The 14403-nt window shown below is 43.0% G+C and overlaps 1 protein-coding gene across 6 annotated transcripts in view; it reads left to right on the plus strand.

Moving 5' to 3' along the window:
- Window positions 1–14403, plus strand: part of HSF2BP (heat shock transcription factor 2 binding protein) — an 83507-nt gene that overhangs the window by 40647 nt on the left and 28457 nt on the right. For 5 of the 6 annotated variants that reach the window (XM_079100672.1, XM_079100675.1, XM_079100676.1 and 2 more), the window contains 2 exons: window positions 1032–1149; window positions 10460–10563. In XM_079100672.1, coding sequence (XP_078956798.1) covers window positions 1032–1149; window positions 10460–10563 — 222 coding nt within the window. The remainder of the gene's footprint in view (window positions 1–1031; window positions 1150–10459; window positions 10564–14403) is intronic. The other variant, XM_079100677.1, reaches the window with a different exon arrangement.

Below are 14403 nucleotides of genomic sequence, written 5' to 3' on the forward strand. Positions count from 1 at the left end.
TGGGGAGCTGCAGCTCAGGGGTGGACCTAGTCAACTGGAGGTCCTGGAGACAGGATGCAGTTGGTCCGGCAGTGGTCCCGGAGGTCTGGTGTGTTTGGTGTGGTTGTGGTATCCAGGAGGCCGGGTGGGATCCAGGAGGCCTGGTGCAGTCAGTTGGTCTGGGGTTCCTGGCGGCAGGGAGCAGTCAGTCAATGTGAGGCAGGGAGTGATCGGTTGGGCTGAGGGATCCTGGAGACGGGACTCAGTCAGTCCAGCCAGGGGTCCTACAGGGCCCGGCTTTTTTCTCAAAATGGCGGCAGCCACGTGTAATCAAACCTGCAGGCATTGCAACAGTGAACCTCCAGGCAGCAGCAGGCAGCTGGTTCTCCACTGGCGGTCTGCGGGTCAATCCTCTTAGTCACTTTGAATCTTGCTTTATTATTAGACCTAACTGAAGACAACTATTATGCACAGGTACATCATATACTTGGGTCACTGATGTGTCCCTATAGGTATTTGGGAATGTTGAAAGGGCCAGCATTAGCTGGAGCAGGTCCCCTAAACCTAATGTAACAACTGGGCTGGTCTCCATACTGATTCACAAGGTCTTGGTCATGAAGAAACATTCTTACTGATCACTATAGAATATACCATTTAGGAAAAATACATGTTCAGAATCGGTTTTCATATGATTTTAGTTTTGAGCCATAGTTAAAATGCTCACAGGAGGAAAAGTGAATTTTAGCATGTTCAGTCTCAGGAGTGTCATGAGCCCCCACCTTGTATTTGGATCTGATGGCTGGTGATCTGCGTTGTGGGGCAGGCTGCTCAGCAGTGGAGGTGTTGCTGGTCCACTGACATTGCTTCCTGTTTGGTTGTCCGTCCCTGGTGCTGGGATGACCACTCAGTGAACAACACTGGTTTTAATGCCTCTTCAGCTGGTTTTCCTAGTTCTTTTAGGAGAAAAACAGCAACAGATCTTCTGATCTGGACAGAATTTTCCAGATTCTGAAGCACTGTGATCTTGACACCTTGTTTGATCTCTGTTGCAGATGTTGCTGCGATAGCATGTGGTCGTGAATTCTTGGTTAATTCCAGTCGGGTGCTCTTGGACACCATGTTGCAGCTGCTGGGGGACTTGAAGCCTGGACAGTGCACCAGACTCAAAGTGTATGTGTATAGTAGCTAACAGTTCCTGTCAATTTACATGTCACGTAGACTGTGCTAATTTGGCCTCTGTTCAAGTAAACTTGAACTCTGGCAATCATTCTAAAAAATAGAAGACATAAGTTGCCTAGAGAATTTAAGGGGTGCATTGTACTTAAGTAGTACTTTAGAAAAATAAATTAAGAAAAGGGATGTCCTCTTAGAGCAACCAGTGAGTCCTCAGTACTATCAGGTGACACTTTAGAATTATATTAATGGTCTCAAAATGAACTTCATTAGTTCATTTGGTACCCATTTCCAGGTACCAAAATCTGTATTTATTTTCTGTTGTCTAACAAATGATGACAAACTCAGTGGCTAAAACAAACCTGTTTATTGTCTCATAGTTCTGTAGGTCAGAAGTCTGAGTGGGCTTGACTGCATTCTCTGCTTAGGGGTCCAGGTAGGCAGAAAACAAGGTGGGGAAGAATCTGCTTTGCACCTCTGCAGGCTGCTGGCTGAATCCACCCAGACTGACTGCGTTCCTTCTCTGTGGCCTCCTTCTTTGAGCCATGTAACTCACTATTACCCATACTCTTAGTCACTCAGTTCCTCATTTATCCCAGCCAGATGACCCTCTGCCTTTGACTGACATGTGTTTAGATTAGGCATACCTGGATAAACCACTTTTAATTAACACAGTCTGCTGATTAGCAGCCTTAATTACACCTGCACAGCCCCCTTTGCTAGATAGTTTAACATAATCTCAGGGTATGGTATATTTATAGTCCCAGGGAAGAAGTGGCCATTTTAGGGTTCTGCTGGCCACACGGTTCATTCCAAGCATGGGATGTTACTTATTGGAGCTTGTGTGTGTGTGTGTGTGTGTGTGTGTGTGTGTTTGCGTGTTTGCGCTGCGTGCATTAGAGGTTGAACCCAGAGACATTTTACCACTAAGCTATGTCCTCAGTTATTTTAATTTTTTCATCAGATTAGTAAGGCTGACCTTGAATTTGTGATCCTCCTGTTGTAGCCTCTGAAATTGCTGGGATTACAGGGTTTTTTGGTTTGTTTGTTTGTTTTTAAGTGATAACTTTATAATCAGTTTCAGATACTTCTAACCTCTCTGTCATCCTGGTTTTGGTGTCTCTTGACCCCTGCAAGCTTAGATTTCCCTGTTTCTGTATGCTGAGTTATTTTGGGTTTATCCTGAGCATTTGGGACATTGTGGTAGGATACTGGGCCTTAACTTAAACCCTTAGGAAATGCAGTCAATCCAGGTAGGTTCGTGTTGCAAGTTCTGCTGCATTTCATTGACTCCTGTTTCCAAAAATTCTTTATCTGAGTCTTAGCACCAAAATAAAATGAAGTAACCTTTTCAGCACCCTATGTATGCTGGATCTGCCCTTGTGTGTGTGCTGGGGCCCTGTGTGGGACCTGAAGGGGATGGTCTCTCTTCTCTAGTTTTGAGTCCTTTAGGGGCTGTTTTTGGGGGGAGGGCTGTTTTTGATGAGATCCACACAAGCACATATCTTGGGGAGAGACAGGAGTTTACACCTTTGTGGGGTCACTTTCCTGAGCCCCTACCTCTCTACAACATCCCTAAAACTGTGTGTTTCCCTAGGTCTCCCTCTTTCAGCCTCTGCCTGGCAATGCTGGGGCTTGGTGTGCCCTGTTGTGTGTTCCTGCTGCCACCGCCCTTGCCGCTCTTTCCATAGCTGCTCAGTAGGGAACTCAGGCTCGCAGATCCTCAGGGATGGGAAGAGTCCCCTTCTGCTGCTTGAGTTGCCTGGTGGCTCCCTCTGCCATCACAGGGCTGATAGCAGACCTTTCCCATTCCTCTGGCCTGAACCAGGGGCCTTCTCTTACCACACTGTGTGGACAGTGCTACTGCTGGGTTTGGGACCAGAGTCCAGGCCAGGAGAGCTGCTGTTTTTTTTTTTTAGTTGTAGATGGACACAGTACCTTCATTTTATTTATGTGGTGCTGGAGATCCAACCCAGTGCCTCACACATGTGAGGCCAACCCCAGCCCAGCTGCTGTCTTTTTGATCCTTCATATTTTTCCCCCAATATTCCTGCTACTGTTTACTTTTCAGAAACATCAAGTAGCCACTCCATGTGTTCTCTTCAGAATCTATAGCTACAATCAGTTGAAACAAGTGAGCTTGTGCCATGCTGTTTGGACCAGACTCCAGTCTGTTTTAGTGTTTTGTGTAACACATCTGTGCACATACTACAATATACCACATATGTATGTTTAGTTTTGTTTTAGGTATAGTTTTACAAATTGCCTATGGATCTGGTTTATCTCTTTTAGGTATCTCACACCAAAGCAGAGGTAATATTTGGGTCATCCTTTCCCTGACCGAAGGGCATTTGGTGTTCTCAAGTTTTACTCTGCAGCTGAAATGCTGCACCCTTGGCATGCGTCTCCTGGCTGACCTGTGTGAATCCCCTGGGGGTTTCCTTACAAGTGTAGTATTTGAGAAGTGGAACACTCCCATCTTTAGTGTGGGGCGATGCTGCCCATGCACATACTTGGCACCTGCAGTGTGTGTTCCCTGTGTCCTTGTCAGTTATCCATTAAGTTATCCTGCCACCTGCCTCCTCCCTCTCAGTGAGAGTCCTCAGTGTCCTCACTGTTTAGGCTTTCCCTGAGTCAGCTGCCCATGCCCTCTGTCCATTTCCTGTTGTGTCTCATGTTCTCAATAATGTGCTGCAGCTGATCCCTTGCCTTCTTTGCTTCAGTGGTCCCTACCAGGTCCAGCTTGGGGCCCTCCTGCAGCTTCAAGGCTAGGCTTTGTGTGAGGGTTGGGTCCCTGCCAGCCTCTGGGCTTCTAGTCCTTGGAACTCTGTGTCTTTGGGTCCTAGTGAGCTCCTGTCGATTTCAGTGGGCTTGGGATGATTTGCCTGCCAAGCCATTTGCTTCCTTTCTCAGCAGCCTTCCAGTGTTGCATACAGACTATTAGCTTCTAGTAGCTTGGGGTCTTGGCAGCACCATCCTGTGGCATCCTCCTGCTAGTAGTTGGCTGCCTCTTCTCTTTTCCAGGGTGTGTCCTCTCCTGGCCATCACCTTCATTGCTGACCCCCAGCCTCGAGCCTTCTGGACCTTTGCTGTAATATAAATAAGCTGCTCTTATGGGCCTTTCCTGCCTTGCCTAAGCTGAAGCTTACCCTGCTCTGCTCCTTTCTAGCAGGTGGTACCTCAGACTGAGATGGTGTTAGCTTTCTCCTAGCTGCTGGCTTTTTAAAGGCCATTTCTCTTCTACTCATGAAAAAATTCTAAATTCAAGCAACCAGTTATCTCCGTTTTCACCCTTTTTTCAAAATTTATTTTTATTTTTTATTGGTGCATTGTAATTATATGTACCAGTGGGATTCATTATGCCATATTGTACAAGTGTATAACATAATTAGATGAATTTCATTTCCCAGTACCTTCCCATATCCACCCTTTCTCATCACTCTCCTTTTCTAACCATCAAGGCACTTCTCTTCTTTTGTAAAGGATTGACTTGTTGGTTTCCTCCTCCTGCATTCCATCTCCAGTAACTGGAACATCTTGGGGGATGATTCCTTTAGTAGTCTGATTCCAGGTCCTTTGCCTTCCTTGGTTCCCAGGATTTACTGTGGTCTCTACTGTGGTTGGTGTTCTTGTGGCCTAGCCACCCTGAGATAGTCAACACTGCTGTGTGTTCAGCCTGCCTCTCAGTCCTCTGCCTCCTTATCACACCATCCACCTCGTGGATGCATCCCGTCTCCCCATGTGTCCAACCTTGAGCCAGGTCAGCCATCTACTTTTCCCTCTGTATTGCCGGGACTGCTGTGTGATGCTCGAGAAGGTCCCCAAATGTGTGGATTTGTGTCATTTCACCCTCTCCTGGTGTTCAGCACTCTTTGGATCCTGTTTTGTTCTGACTATTGTTTCTTCGGGGTTAAGGGCAGACTTGGGACACTCTGGGTGAGCCCCAGTTCATCTCTGCTATGCCTACTCCATAGGTGGATGTCAAATGCATGCAGAGAATGGAGGGTGTGAATGTGGGCTGACTCAGCCTGGTGGCTTCCTTTGCTTGTGCCCACCTACCCTCTCTTCTCTCTTGTGTCAGGAGAAGCATGTGTGTGTGTGGGGGGGGTGTTTGTGTCTGTGTCTATGAACAGCCCTCCCTCCCTGTTTTTGATTGACTGTCCTCTGGGGTTTTTAGTCCTATAGCATGTTCAGGTCTCTTTCCACTGGCTTCTCTGCAGCCTTTTTCCTCCCTGGGGTCCACAAAAACTGTCTGCAGAGAAGGGTCCAAAGAGTTCCCAGGGAGAAGGGGACTATATTATTTGAAAATGCTTCTAGGAATGTTTCCTCAGAATGCCTAAGACAGTGGCAGTGTTGGAGAAGCATTCGTGGAGAGGCAGGTATACAGTGCAGCCTGTCCATGCCCAGAGCACTTTGCTTCTGCCCATGCCTTGCCATTCTGGGCAGTACAGCTTTGTCTTCACACAGTTCTCTGTCCTCAGACTTGCTACCCAGGAAGGGCTTAGGAGTACAATGCATTGAGTAAGGTCAGCTGCTCATCCCGGGTTATGGTGTTTGCTGTCAAAAAGCTGTGCAAAAGTGTCCCTGTGCCTTTTGGTGGTCTCACCCCTTCTTTTTATAAGGACTGATTTAATGCCATTTGAAAGGAATCTTTAGGGCTGGAGTTGTTGCTCAGTGGTTGAGCGCTTCCTAGCATGTGTGAGGCCCTGGGTTCGAGTCTCAGCACCACATAAATAAATAAAGGCATTGGTGTTCATCTACAACTAAAAATATTTAAAAAAAGAAAAGAATCTTCAAACATGATTGTTCCAAAAAAAATTTCAGTAAACACATCAGTAATCCTAGTAAGAAAAATGTCTGCTTTTAATATCTCAATACTAGAAGGGTGATTTGGATGGCAGTCTCTTTTGACAGGTAGAAACTTGATGCATTATTTACAGACATCTCGGGTTGCAATTAAAGTGTCATATAGAGAAAGCACGTGCATAAGAAACACATTCTGGGTTTGTGTCCTGCCAACTTCTTTGTGACCAAGAGGTCAGTGGTCATCTGTGAGGTATAAACTGGTGACGTGGAGTCTCAGATGACACTGTGTTTGCCCCAGTTACATCTGTTCCATTTTACCTTCTTAAGGATAATGGGTTTTGATTAAATATGCAATTTTAAAGACATTTGTCATTTTGTGAGTTGTTTTTGGCACCTTAAAGCTAATGACAGTGGAGAGTTCCAGCTGAACTTATTTTCTGAGGTTTGCCTCATGTTCGTTATCACCAGATAATAACTTTGCCTTTTGACATCTAGAGAAGATTGATTTGTCTCTTCTTATTGTAAATCAGAAGTGGGCAAATTTTTTTCTGTAAATGGTTAGATAAAAACATTTTGAGCTTTGTGGGCCACATGGTCTGTGTTGCAGTGTCTGAGTCCTGCTACTGAGCCTGTGTGAAAGAAGCCATGAACCATACTTTGTCTTTGAGGACCTCCAGTTATGTTTATGATCTGAAGTAGGGGCCTTTCCTGGCTTGGAATACTGATTAGAGACCTCAGAAAATTAGTCACAGTGCCAGATTCTCCTCATGAGTACTTTATTTGAGCAGCCCTTAATACTGCCTCAAGTTAGCTAGTGATTTAGTTACTAGTGAGTAACTTTGGGTTACCAATTAAAATCATCAATGAGATCTGAAGGAACTTGCAGTTTGTAACCTGTTAGAGGGCTGAGGGTCACATTTTGAGGACTGAGAATCCTGCCCTCAAGGCTGCTGGTGTGGCTTTGTCTTCTGTGGTGTGGCATTGCTCTTGACTTTGAAAATGGAAGACTGGGGGAGAAGGATGCCTTGTCTGTTCATTGTGCCTGCTGAGTTTCTCGTTAGTGGTGCTGATTTACTGTCTTATACTGAACTGGGTATTTACATGTCCAGTCTTAGGGTACTCATCTGTGAGATGGTAAAAATAAGCTAATGAGCTTGCTTCTGAAAAATTGAGTTTAGTGGGGAAACTAGATACCTTAGAAAAAAAAACTCAAGTTTTCTGTGGCATGTGTATACTGTAGTTTACTTACTTAGTCTCTTATTAGTGAACTGAATCATTATTACTGATTTCTTGGCATGGTCTATTATCTATTCCATCTTTATTTAAACATTTGCTATTGTGTTATGGAATTTTTGCATTGATTTTGATTTTTTTTGTGGGGCTGTACTGGAAATTGAACTCAGGGGTGCTTCACACTGAGCCATATCCCTAGTCCCCTTGATTTTTTTTTTTTTTTTTTTTGAGGCAGGTTCTCACTAAGTTGCTCAGGCTGGTCTCAAACTTGTGATCCTTCTCCCTCAACCCTTCTGAGTCACTGGGATTACAGACATGTATTACCACTTTTGGCACATTAATTTTGGTTTAAAAAATAATGAATTATAATATCTTAAAGCATGACCACCGAGTATGTTGTCAAACTCTTAAGTTTGTGCCCAAAGCAAGTGCTTCCTTTCCATATCCTAGTTGTCTCTGCTAGTTACATTTTTGATGGTCTGTATGCTAGACATTGCAGAAGATATGTTATGGGACTCTGGGCTCTGCTGTCTTTTCCGAGTTGAAGAGAATTGATGCTTGTCCCAGTGGGCTATTAGTTTTGCCTTATTAGTACAGTCTCTGGCTCCCCAGAGATCTGTAGCCTCACTCTCCCTTGGCTTCCGAGAGTCTGCAGTACATGCTTAGATTTAGTGTCTCAGCTAGTCTTAACACTCATTTGTGCCTTTTACTAGGAATATTCCATTAACATTTGCAGCTAGTGAAATACTTGGGTTTGTTTATTTTGTCCCTCATGTTTTGTTTATTATGATTTTTTTTGTGAGTTCTTTTTCTAACCTCTCCCACCCCTTATTCCTTTCCTCCCACCTTTCCCTCCTTCCTTCCTCCTTCTGCAGATTCACTGAGATCTTTTCTGAGGTCCATTATCTTTCCAAGGATCCTGAAAGTTACCTCAATTTCTTTTAGTGATAAGCCTGATTGAATTGTGCTTTGATGTATTTGTTACACATCTGAAAGCATTAATGCCTTTCTCCTGCCCTGGTCAACGGAAGGGCCTTGGCATGCTTTAGTACCCATGTCCTGAACGGCACATGTCTGTGCCTGCGTCCTGGCTCTGCTGGAGGAGCTTCAGAGTCTCCCACTCCAGACGCGGTTACTACTGCTTTTGACTTCCTTGTTGACTTCCTGGACCCCCTTCACTTGTTGCTTTTCCTTCTAACTCACAGAGGTCTTCTGAGATCATTTTCTTTTTTTCTGAAATCTGTCCTTTAAATTCTTTTAGTTCAGGTTCATTTGTGTAAAATCTTGTGAGGTTTTCTTTGGTAATATTTTTACTTTACCTCATTTGCTGAAACTGCTCTTGGTAGGTTTATAATCCTAGTACTTCCAATACTTTCTCAGACTTGGAAGCTGTGCTCTTCCTGTCTTTTGGCTCCCATTTTTGTGGTCCAGAACCCAGCATAGGTATTCTCTGACTGTGTATACGATCTTTGGTGATCTGTGGTTGAATTGCGATGTGTTAGGTTTGTATTTATGTTTGTCTTTGAGTTTTTTTGTGCCTTCTGAGTCTAAGGGTTTTATATTTGCATGTTTCTGGATAAGTCTGAACAGTTATCTTTCTGAACAATTTTTTTCCTCCCCCATTCTTTCTGTTCTTTCTTTTCAAAGTCCTAATTAGAAGAATGTTGAGCCTTTTCACTGTCCTCTCATTACGTTTTTTTTTTTTTCTGCTGTTTTCTGTTTAATATTTTCCAGGTGTCCAGTTACCTGTGGGTTTTGCAGTTTTATGATCCATTTTTGTGTTCTGTTGTTTTTTGATTTCCTAGTCATTCATAATAGTTGCCCTAGCTTCTTGTTCATGGTTTAATTTTTTTTTTTTTTTTTTTTCGTACCAGGGGTTGAACCACTAAGCCACATCTCCAACCCTATTTTATATTTTATTTAGGGACAGGGTCTCACTGAGTTGTTTAGCCCCTCGAGGTTGCTGAGGCTGATTTTGAACCCAGGATCCTCCTGCCTTAGCCTCCTGAGCCACTGGGATTACAGGTGTGTGCCACTGTGCCTGGTGATGTTTCAATTTCTTTTAAAGTTGTTTTCACGTATTAAACATCTATCTGTTTTCTGTTCTGCACTTGATACTTGTAGTAACCGAAAACTTTTTGGTTCTGGTTGTCACTGGGTCCTTGTGCTGGCTGTTACTTAGTGTCTTGTTTTTTTCACAAGTTTTGTTGTGGTTTGTGTTATGGGGATTCTGTGAAGACCAGGTGGAAGGCTCTTTCTCTTATCTTCCAATTAGCTGGGGGAGCTCCTTCCTAGGTCTTCTTCATAGTAAAGTTACTGGTTTGTGGATTTTCAGGACTGCCAACGGTGTGAATTCATGCCAAGCTTGAAAGTTACTCTTCTGTTTTTGTGCAGTGCCTGTGATCTGAGTGCCTGTCTGTGTCTGTCCAAGGTTTTTTCTTTATGTCAAGCCACTGTAATTGAAGCTCTAGACTTCTGGAACCTGTCATTTCTTTCAACCCACTTTGTTCCTGATCAGAGGTGTTTCCCTTCATTTCTTGCAAGCACTTTTTCTATTTTAAGGGTTTGCAAAGTATTTGTCTAGCTTTTTTCACTGTTTTGTAGTAGGAGAGGACTAGGATCTCTGTATCTGTAGGATTTTCAGAAACCCCCTGCTGTTGCAGATTGCACTGCCAGATGTGGGTCAGTTCCTGAGACAGTATGTAAAGTCTTGTGTTGCCAAGGAGACTGCTTTGTTGGTTGTTGGGGTGGGGAGGGTTTGATAGTCTACATTCCTTTTGCTGTGGGTTGAGCAGTCCTGTGTGGCCTGAACTGGCTGCCTGATATCATGCTTCACATTCATTGAATGGGAAGATGCTGTTAGATTTTAGATGGCTGTGTTGAACTTGAAGGTGTAGCACACTGTGACTTCATGGTTGTTTCTATATAAATGCAGGTTTGGTACTAAGAGAGATGGGCAGTCAACAAATATGGCATGTGAAGTTTCTCGTGGGATCCTCTCTGCCTGTGTCTCTTGGGAATGTGAGCCTATAGGAGGTGGTGGTGTGATGTCATTGCTGAAGTTGCCCATCTTCATGTGACTTCACATAGACAAGTAGTGCTTCCCATATATATTACAATATATGCCATATCCAGGTGGTAGAGTTGGCATCTGAGATGGGAGAAAGCCTCTGGATATGTTCAGGGCATCTGGAATAGAAGACAGAGTTAGGGTGAGATACAGTGTGGGTATACCTGTATGTCAACACCATTTTCTTTTGCATTTCAGGTTAATGCTGATGTCCCTGTACAATGTGAGCATCAACTTGAAAGGCTTGAAATACATCAGTGAGAGCCCTGGATTCATCCCTTTGCTCTGGTGGCTTTTGAGTGGTAAGGGGAGGTCAACTCCTTGCACAGTCCTGTGCTCTGCCTCTGCAGGGGAGGAAGTGTCAATGTATTAGAAACCAGGAGTGATCATCTTAGGGCATTAATTCTTTAACAAATGACAGCAAACTTAAGAAATTTCATTGGTGTGCTAAGTGGTTTCTAGTGCTGATTCTCAAGTGTTACTTTTGATTTAGTTGTGATTTGCTGAACTACGACACAGATTATTATATAAAACAGCATCAACCTACCATTTCTGTGAGAAAACAGTATTGCATGTGGCATATGCAGCAGCAGAAGTCCCATCATTAAAATAATTTGGGAAAAGAGAAATTGGAGAGAGATTGCAGCTTTGAAGTTTTATCTATCTATATGTGTGTGTCTGTTAAAGTTTTCTTTAGGGATAGGGGTGTGATTTAGTGGCAGGGCTTTTGCCACTTTTTGAGTGAGGCCCTGGGTTTGATCCCTAGCTCTGAAAAAAAAAATATTGAAAATAAAAACCTATCTTTACTGCTTCCTTTCCTCTATACCTAGAGTTTTGTCCCAATTTCACCATAGTTTCTGACAGTATGAATTTATTGGCTACACATTTCACTTAAGTATGCAAAAAAGAAATTGACTTTCCTTGTTTTTTTGTAATTCAAATCTGTTTTTGAGCTTCAATTCTCCTTGCTGATGAATACTTACTTTTTCTAATAGCTTTATAAGGGCATGATTGACTTGCAGAAAATTCCATATATTAAAAGTTGAACAATTGATACTTTTTGATACAAATAACTACCTGTAAAATCATAACCATAGTCAAGGCAGTGATCAAACCTATCACCCTAGAAAGGCATTTTGTGCTCTCTATGGCCCCTCCCTCCAGAGAGCCACTCACTTTCTGCACTGTAGTTTTGTTTTTATTTTCTATACTTTTAAATAGAATCATAGTTTGTATTCTTTTCTGCCTAGCTTCTTTCACTCAACATAATTATTTTGAGATCCATTCATGTTGTTATGTGCTTTAATAGGTCATTACTTATTACTAAGTATTATCTTATGCAGATGTATCATGGTGTATTTATTCAGCTGCTGTTTATTGGATATTTGGGTTGTCTCCATCTTTGGGCTATTGCAGGTACAGCTGCTGTGAGCGTTCTTGCCTGCCTCTTTGAATAGCCATGTACTTTTATTTCCCTTGGGTAAATATCTAGGAGTAAAGTGGCTGGGTTGAATGGTAGTTGTATGTTAGTTTTCTCTTTTTGTTTTTTATTTTTGTGTCCCAGCAACATCTGAATAAATAAGAATATATACTTGGGTTCACAGACTGGAAGGCTCCATGGAGCTAAAACATCAGTTCTTCCCTAATTGAACTATCAATCCAACACCATCACAATAAAAACTCTAGGAATATTTTTGATAGAATGGGACAAATGGATTCTCAGATTCATATGGAAAGGTTAAGGGCTTATAAATAGCCAAAACAACTTTGAAGAATAACAGATCTGGAGGAGTTACACAACCTGACTTAACATATATCACAAAGCTATCAAGACAATTACACAGTGTGGCATTAGCATAATGATATGGAACTGGATCAGTGGAACAGAACTGAGTCTAACACTAGCCCCTTCTGTGTATTAATAGTTATTCTCAACATAGAGATAAAGACAGCTTACTGGACATAGTAGTCTCAGACCAGAGCTGCTCCGGCAGCTAAGAAATCCTTACACACAAGACACCAAAAGACACCTCTTGCCACACACAAATATCAACTCAAAACAGGTCCTATACAAAACTAGAAAACTATTAGAAGATAACCCATTAGAAAACCCTTGCAGACTTGATTTGGGCAATCTCTCCAAAAGTATGATTCATAGAAGAGAAAGAAGGATACATTAAACTTTATCAAAGTCAAAATCTTGTTCTCTTCAGAAGATGCTCATTATGAGAAAAAAAAGGCATGCCACAAACTGAGAAAATGTGTTTTCCTATATAACTGAGAAAGAACTCATATATAAAATGTGCCAAGGATTGTCAATAACAAGAAACAGCCCAGTACTTTATAAGAGCAAAAGGTATGAGCACACACTTCATCAAAGAAGATACATGGGGCTAGGGATGTAGCTCAGCAGTAGAGCACTTGCCAGTATTTGTTAGGTCCTGGGTCCTGTACCCAGCACCGTCAAAATAACAAAAAGAAAAAGAAAAAAGTAGCAGCACCAACAGCTACACAAATGGCAAAGAATCACAAGAAAAGATGCTCAGCACCATAGTGACAACAAAAATGCATGTAAGCCACAGTGGGACATGTGCTTATAGTATCCTACTTCCCTCCTTGACTGTCCACACTTGAACAGGACGGGACCAAGCAGCAGTGAGGATATGCTGAACTGGAATGGTTTAGCCACACTAGAAGGCAGTTTGCTAGTTTCATAAAAACTGCCATACAGGGTTGGGGGTACAGTTCAGTGGTAGAGCACTTGCCTAGCATACCCAGGGGTGTCTCCATGCCTTAGGAGCAGAGGAACAGATCTCCTTAGTTTTGTCTTTTCAGGGATGTTTGTAAAGTGAGTATCCTGAGAGGGGAGAGGTACTGTCTCTATCCAGAGCAAAGGAAAGATAATGGCTCCTTCAGGACATAGGTCAGACTCACTCCCCATCATAAGAGATTTGGTTTCCCTGACCTTGGGGTAGCTCTGCTGTGCTGCAGCCATAACATACGTGTGGCTCTGTGGCATTTGGTCTCAAACTGGCACAAATGCTGCTACTCTGGCCATGGTTGTCTCAGACTCAAGAGTCCATCTTTTGCCAGCATCCATCAAACTATAGCATATAACTAGTTGGCTCACAAGTAGGACAAAACCCAGACCTTCCTCTGCTTATGGCTGGTGAGGGGCTTTGCTTATACTCCATCATGCTCTCCAAGCAGGTTTGGGTACTTGACCACACAGCTTTTTTCTCTTGAGAATCATGGGTTTGGAGGTGGCTTCTGGTCCTGACCCAGAAGATAACCATGCAGCTGGTGTCACTTGGTGGGGGTGGGGGTGGGGGTGACGGTGACAAGACTCCACTAGGAAGACCCGGTAGATCACTAGTCACTGCTGCAAGTGCATCAGTATGCTGTGTCATTTCTTTTCTTTTCTTTTTTTTTTTTTTTTTTTTTTTTCTCTTTTTAGACATTTGTTCTTTTTAGTTATACATGACAGTAGAATATATTTTGACATATTACACATACATGGAATATAACTTCCCATCCTTGTGGTTGTACATGATGTGGAGTTATACTGTGCTGAGTCATTTCTTTCTTTTTAAATATTTTTAGTTGTACATGGACACAGTACTTTTATTTATTTATATGTGGTGCTGAGGATCAAATCCAGTACCTCGCACATGCTGGCTGGGCAAGCATTCTACTACTGAGGCACAACCCCATCCCCTGAGTCATTTCTTTGAGAACTCTTAGATTAGTTAAGGCATTGCTGTTTTTGTTGTGTAGATGAGGAGGCCAAGTCATACACAGCTGAAGTGGTTAGACTGAGGTCAACACCTCTGTGGTCTTGGAGCGGGGGTTTGAGCCCTGATTGCCTGTCTCAGCCCCTTCTCCCGAACATACCCCTGGACTGCATCCTGCAGGTAGCACCCCAGGGATGGAAGTCTTTGTCCTGGGGGACAGCCCACCTTAGTTGCTGTTAGGTGTGCCTTTGCCTGACTTTGCAGACAGTTGTCCTGAAACAGTATGCTCAACTCTTTCAGGCTAGTTTCAGCAGCTTTGGGCTAGTTATTTCTCTTAAAAAGAGCTTAGGCTAAATGTTTGTAGTGACCCTTTCTAGCTGTGCTACTCCAGAACTGTTCCTGGGTTGA

The sequence above is a fragment of the Sciurus vulgaris genome, assembly GCF_902686455.1.
Source record: "Sciurus vulgaris genome assembly, chromosome: 10".
NCBI lineage: Eukaryota > Metazoa > Chordata > Mammalia > Rodentia > Sciuridae > Sciurus > Sciurus vulgaris.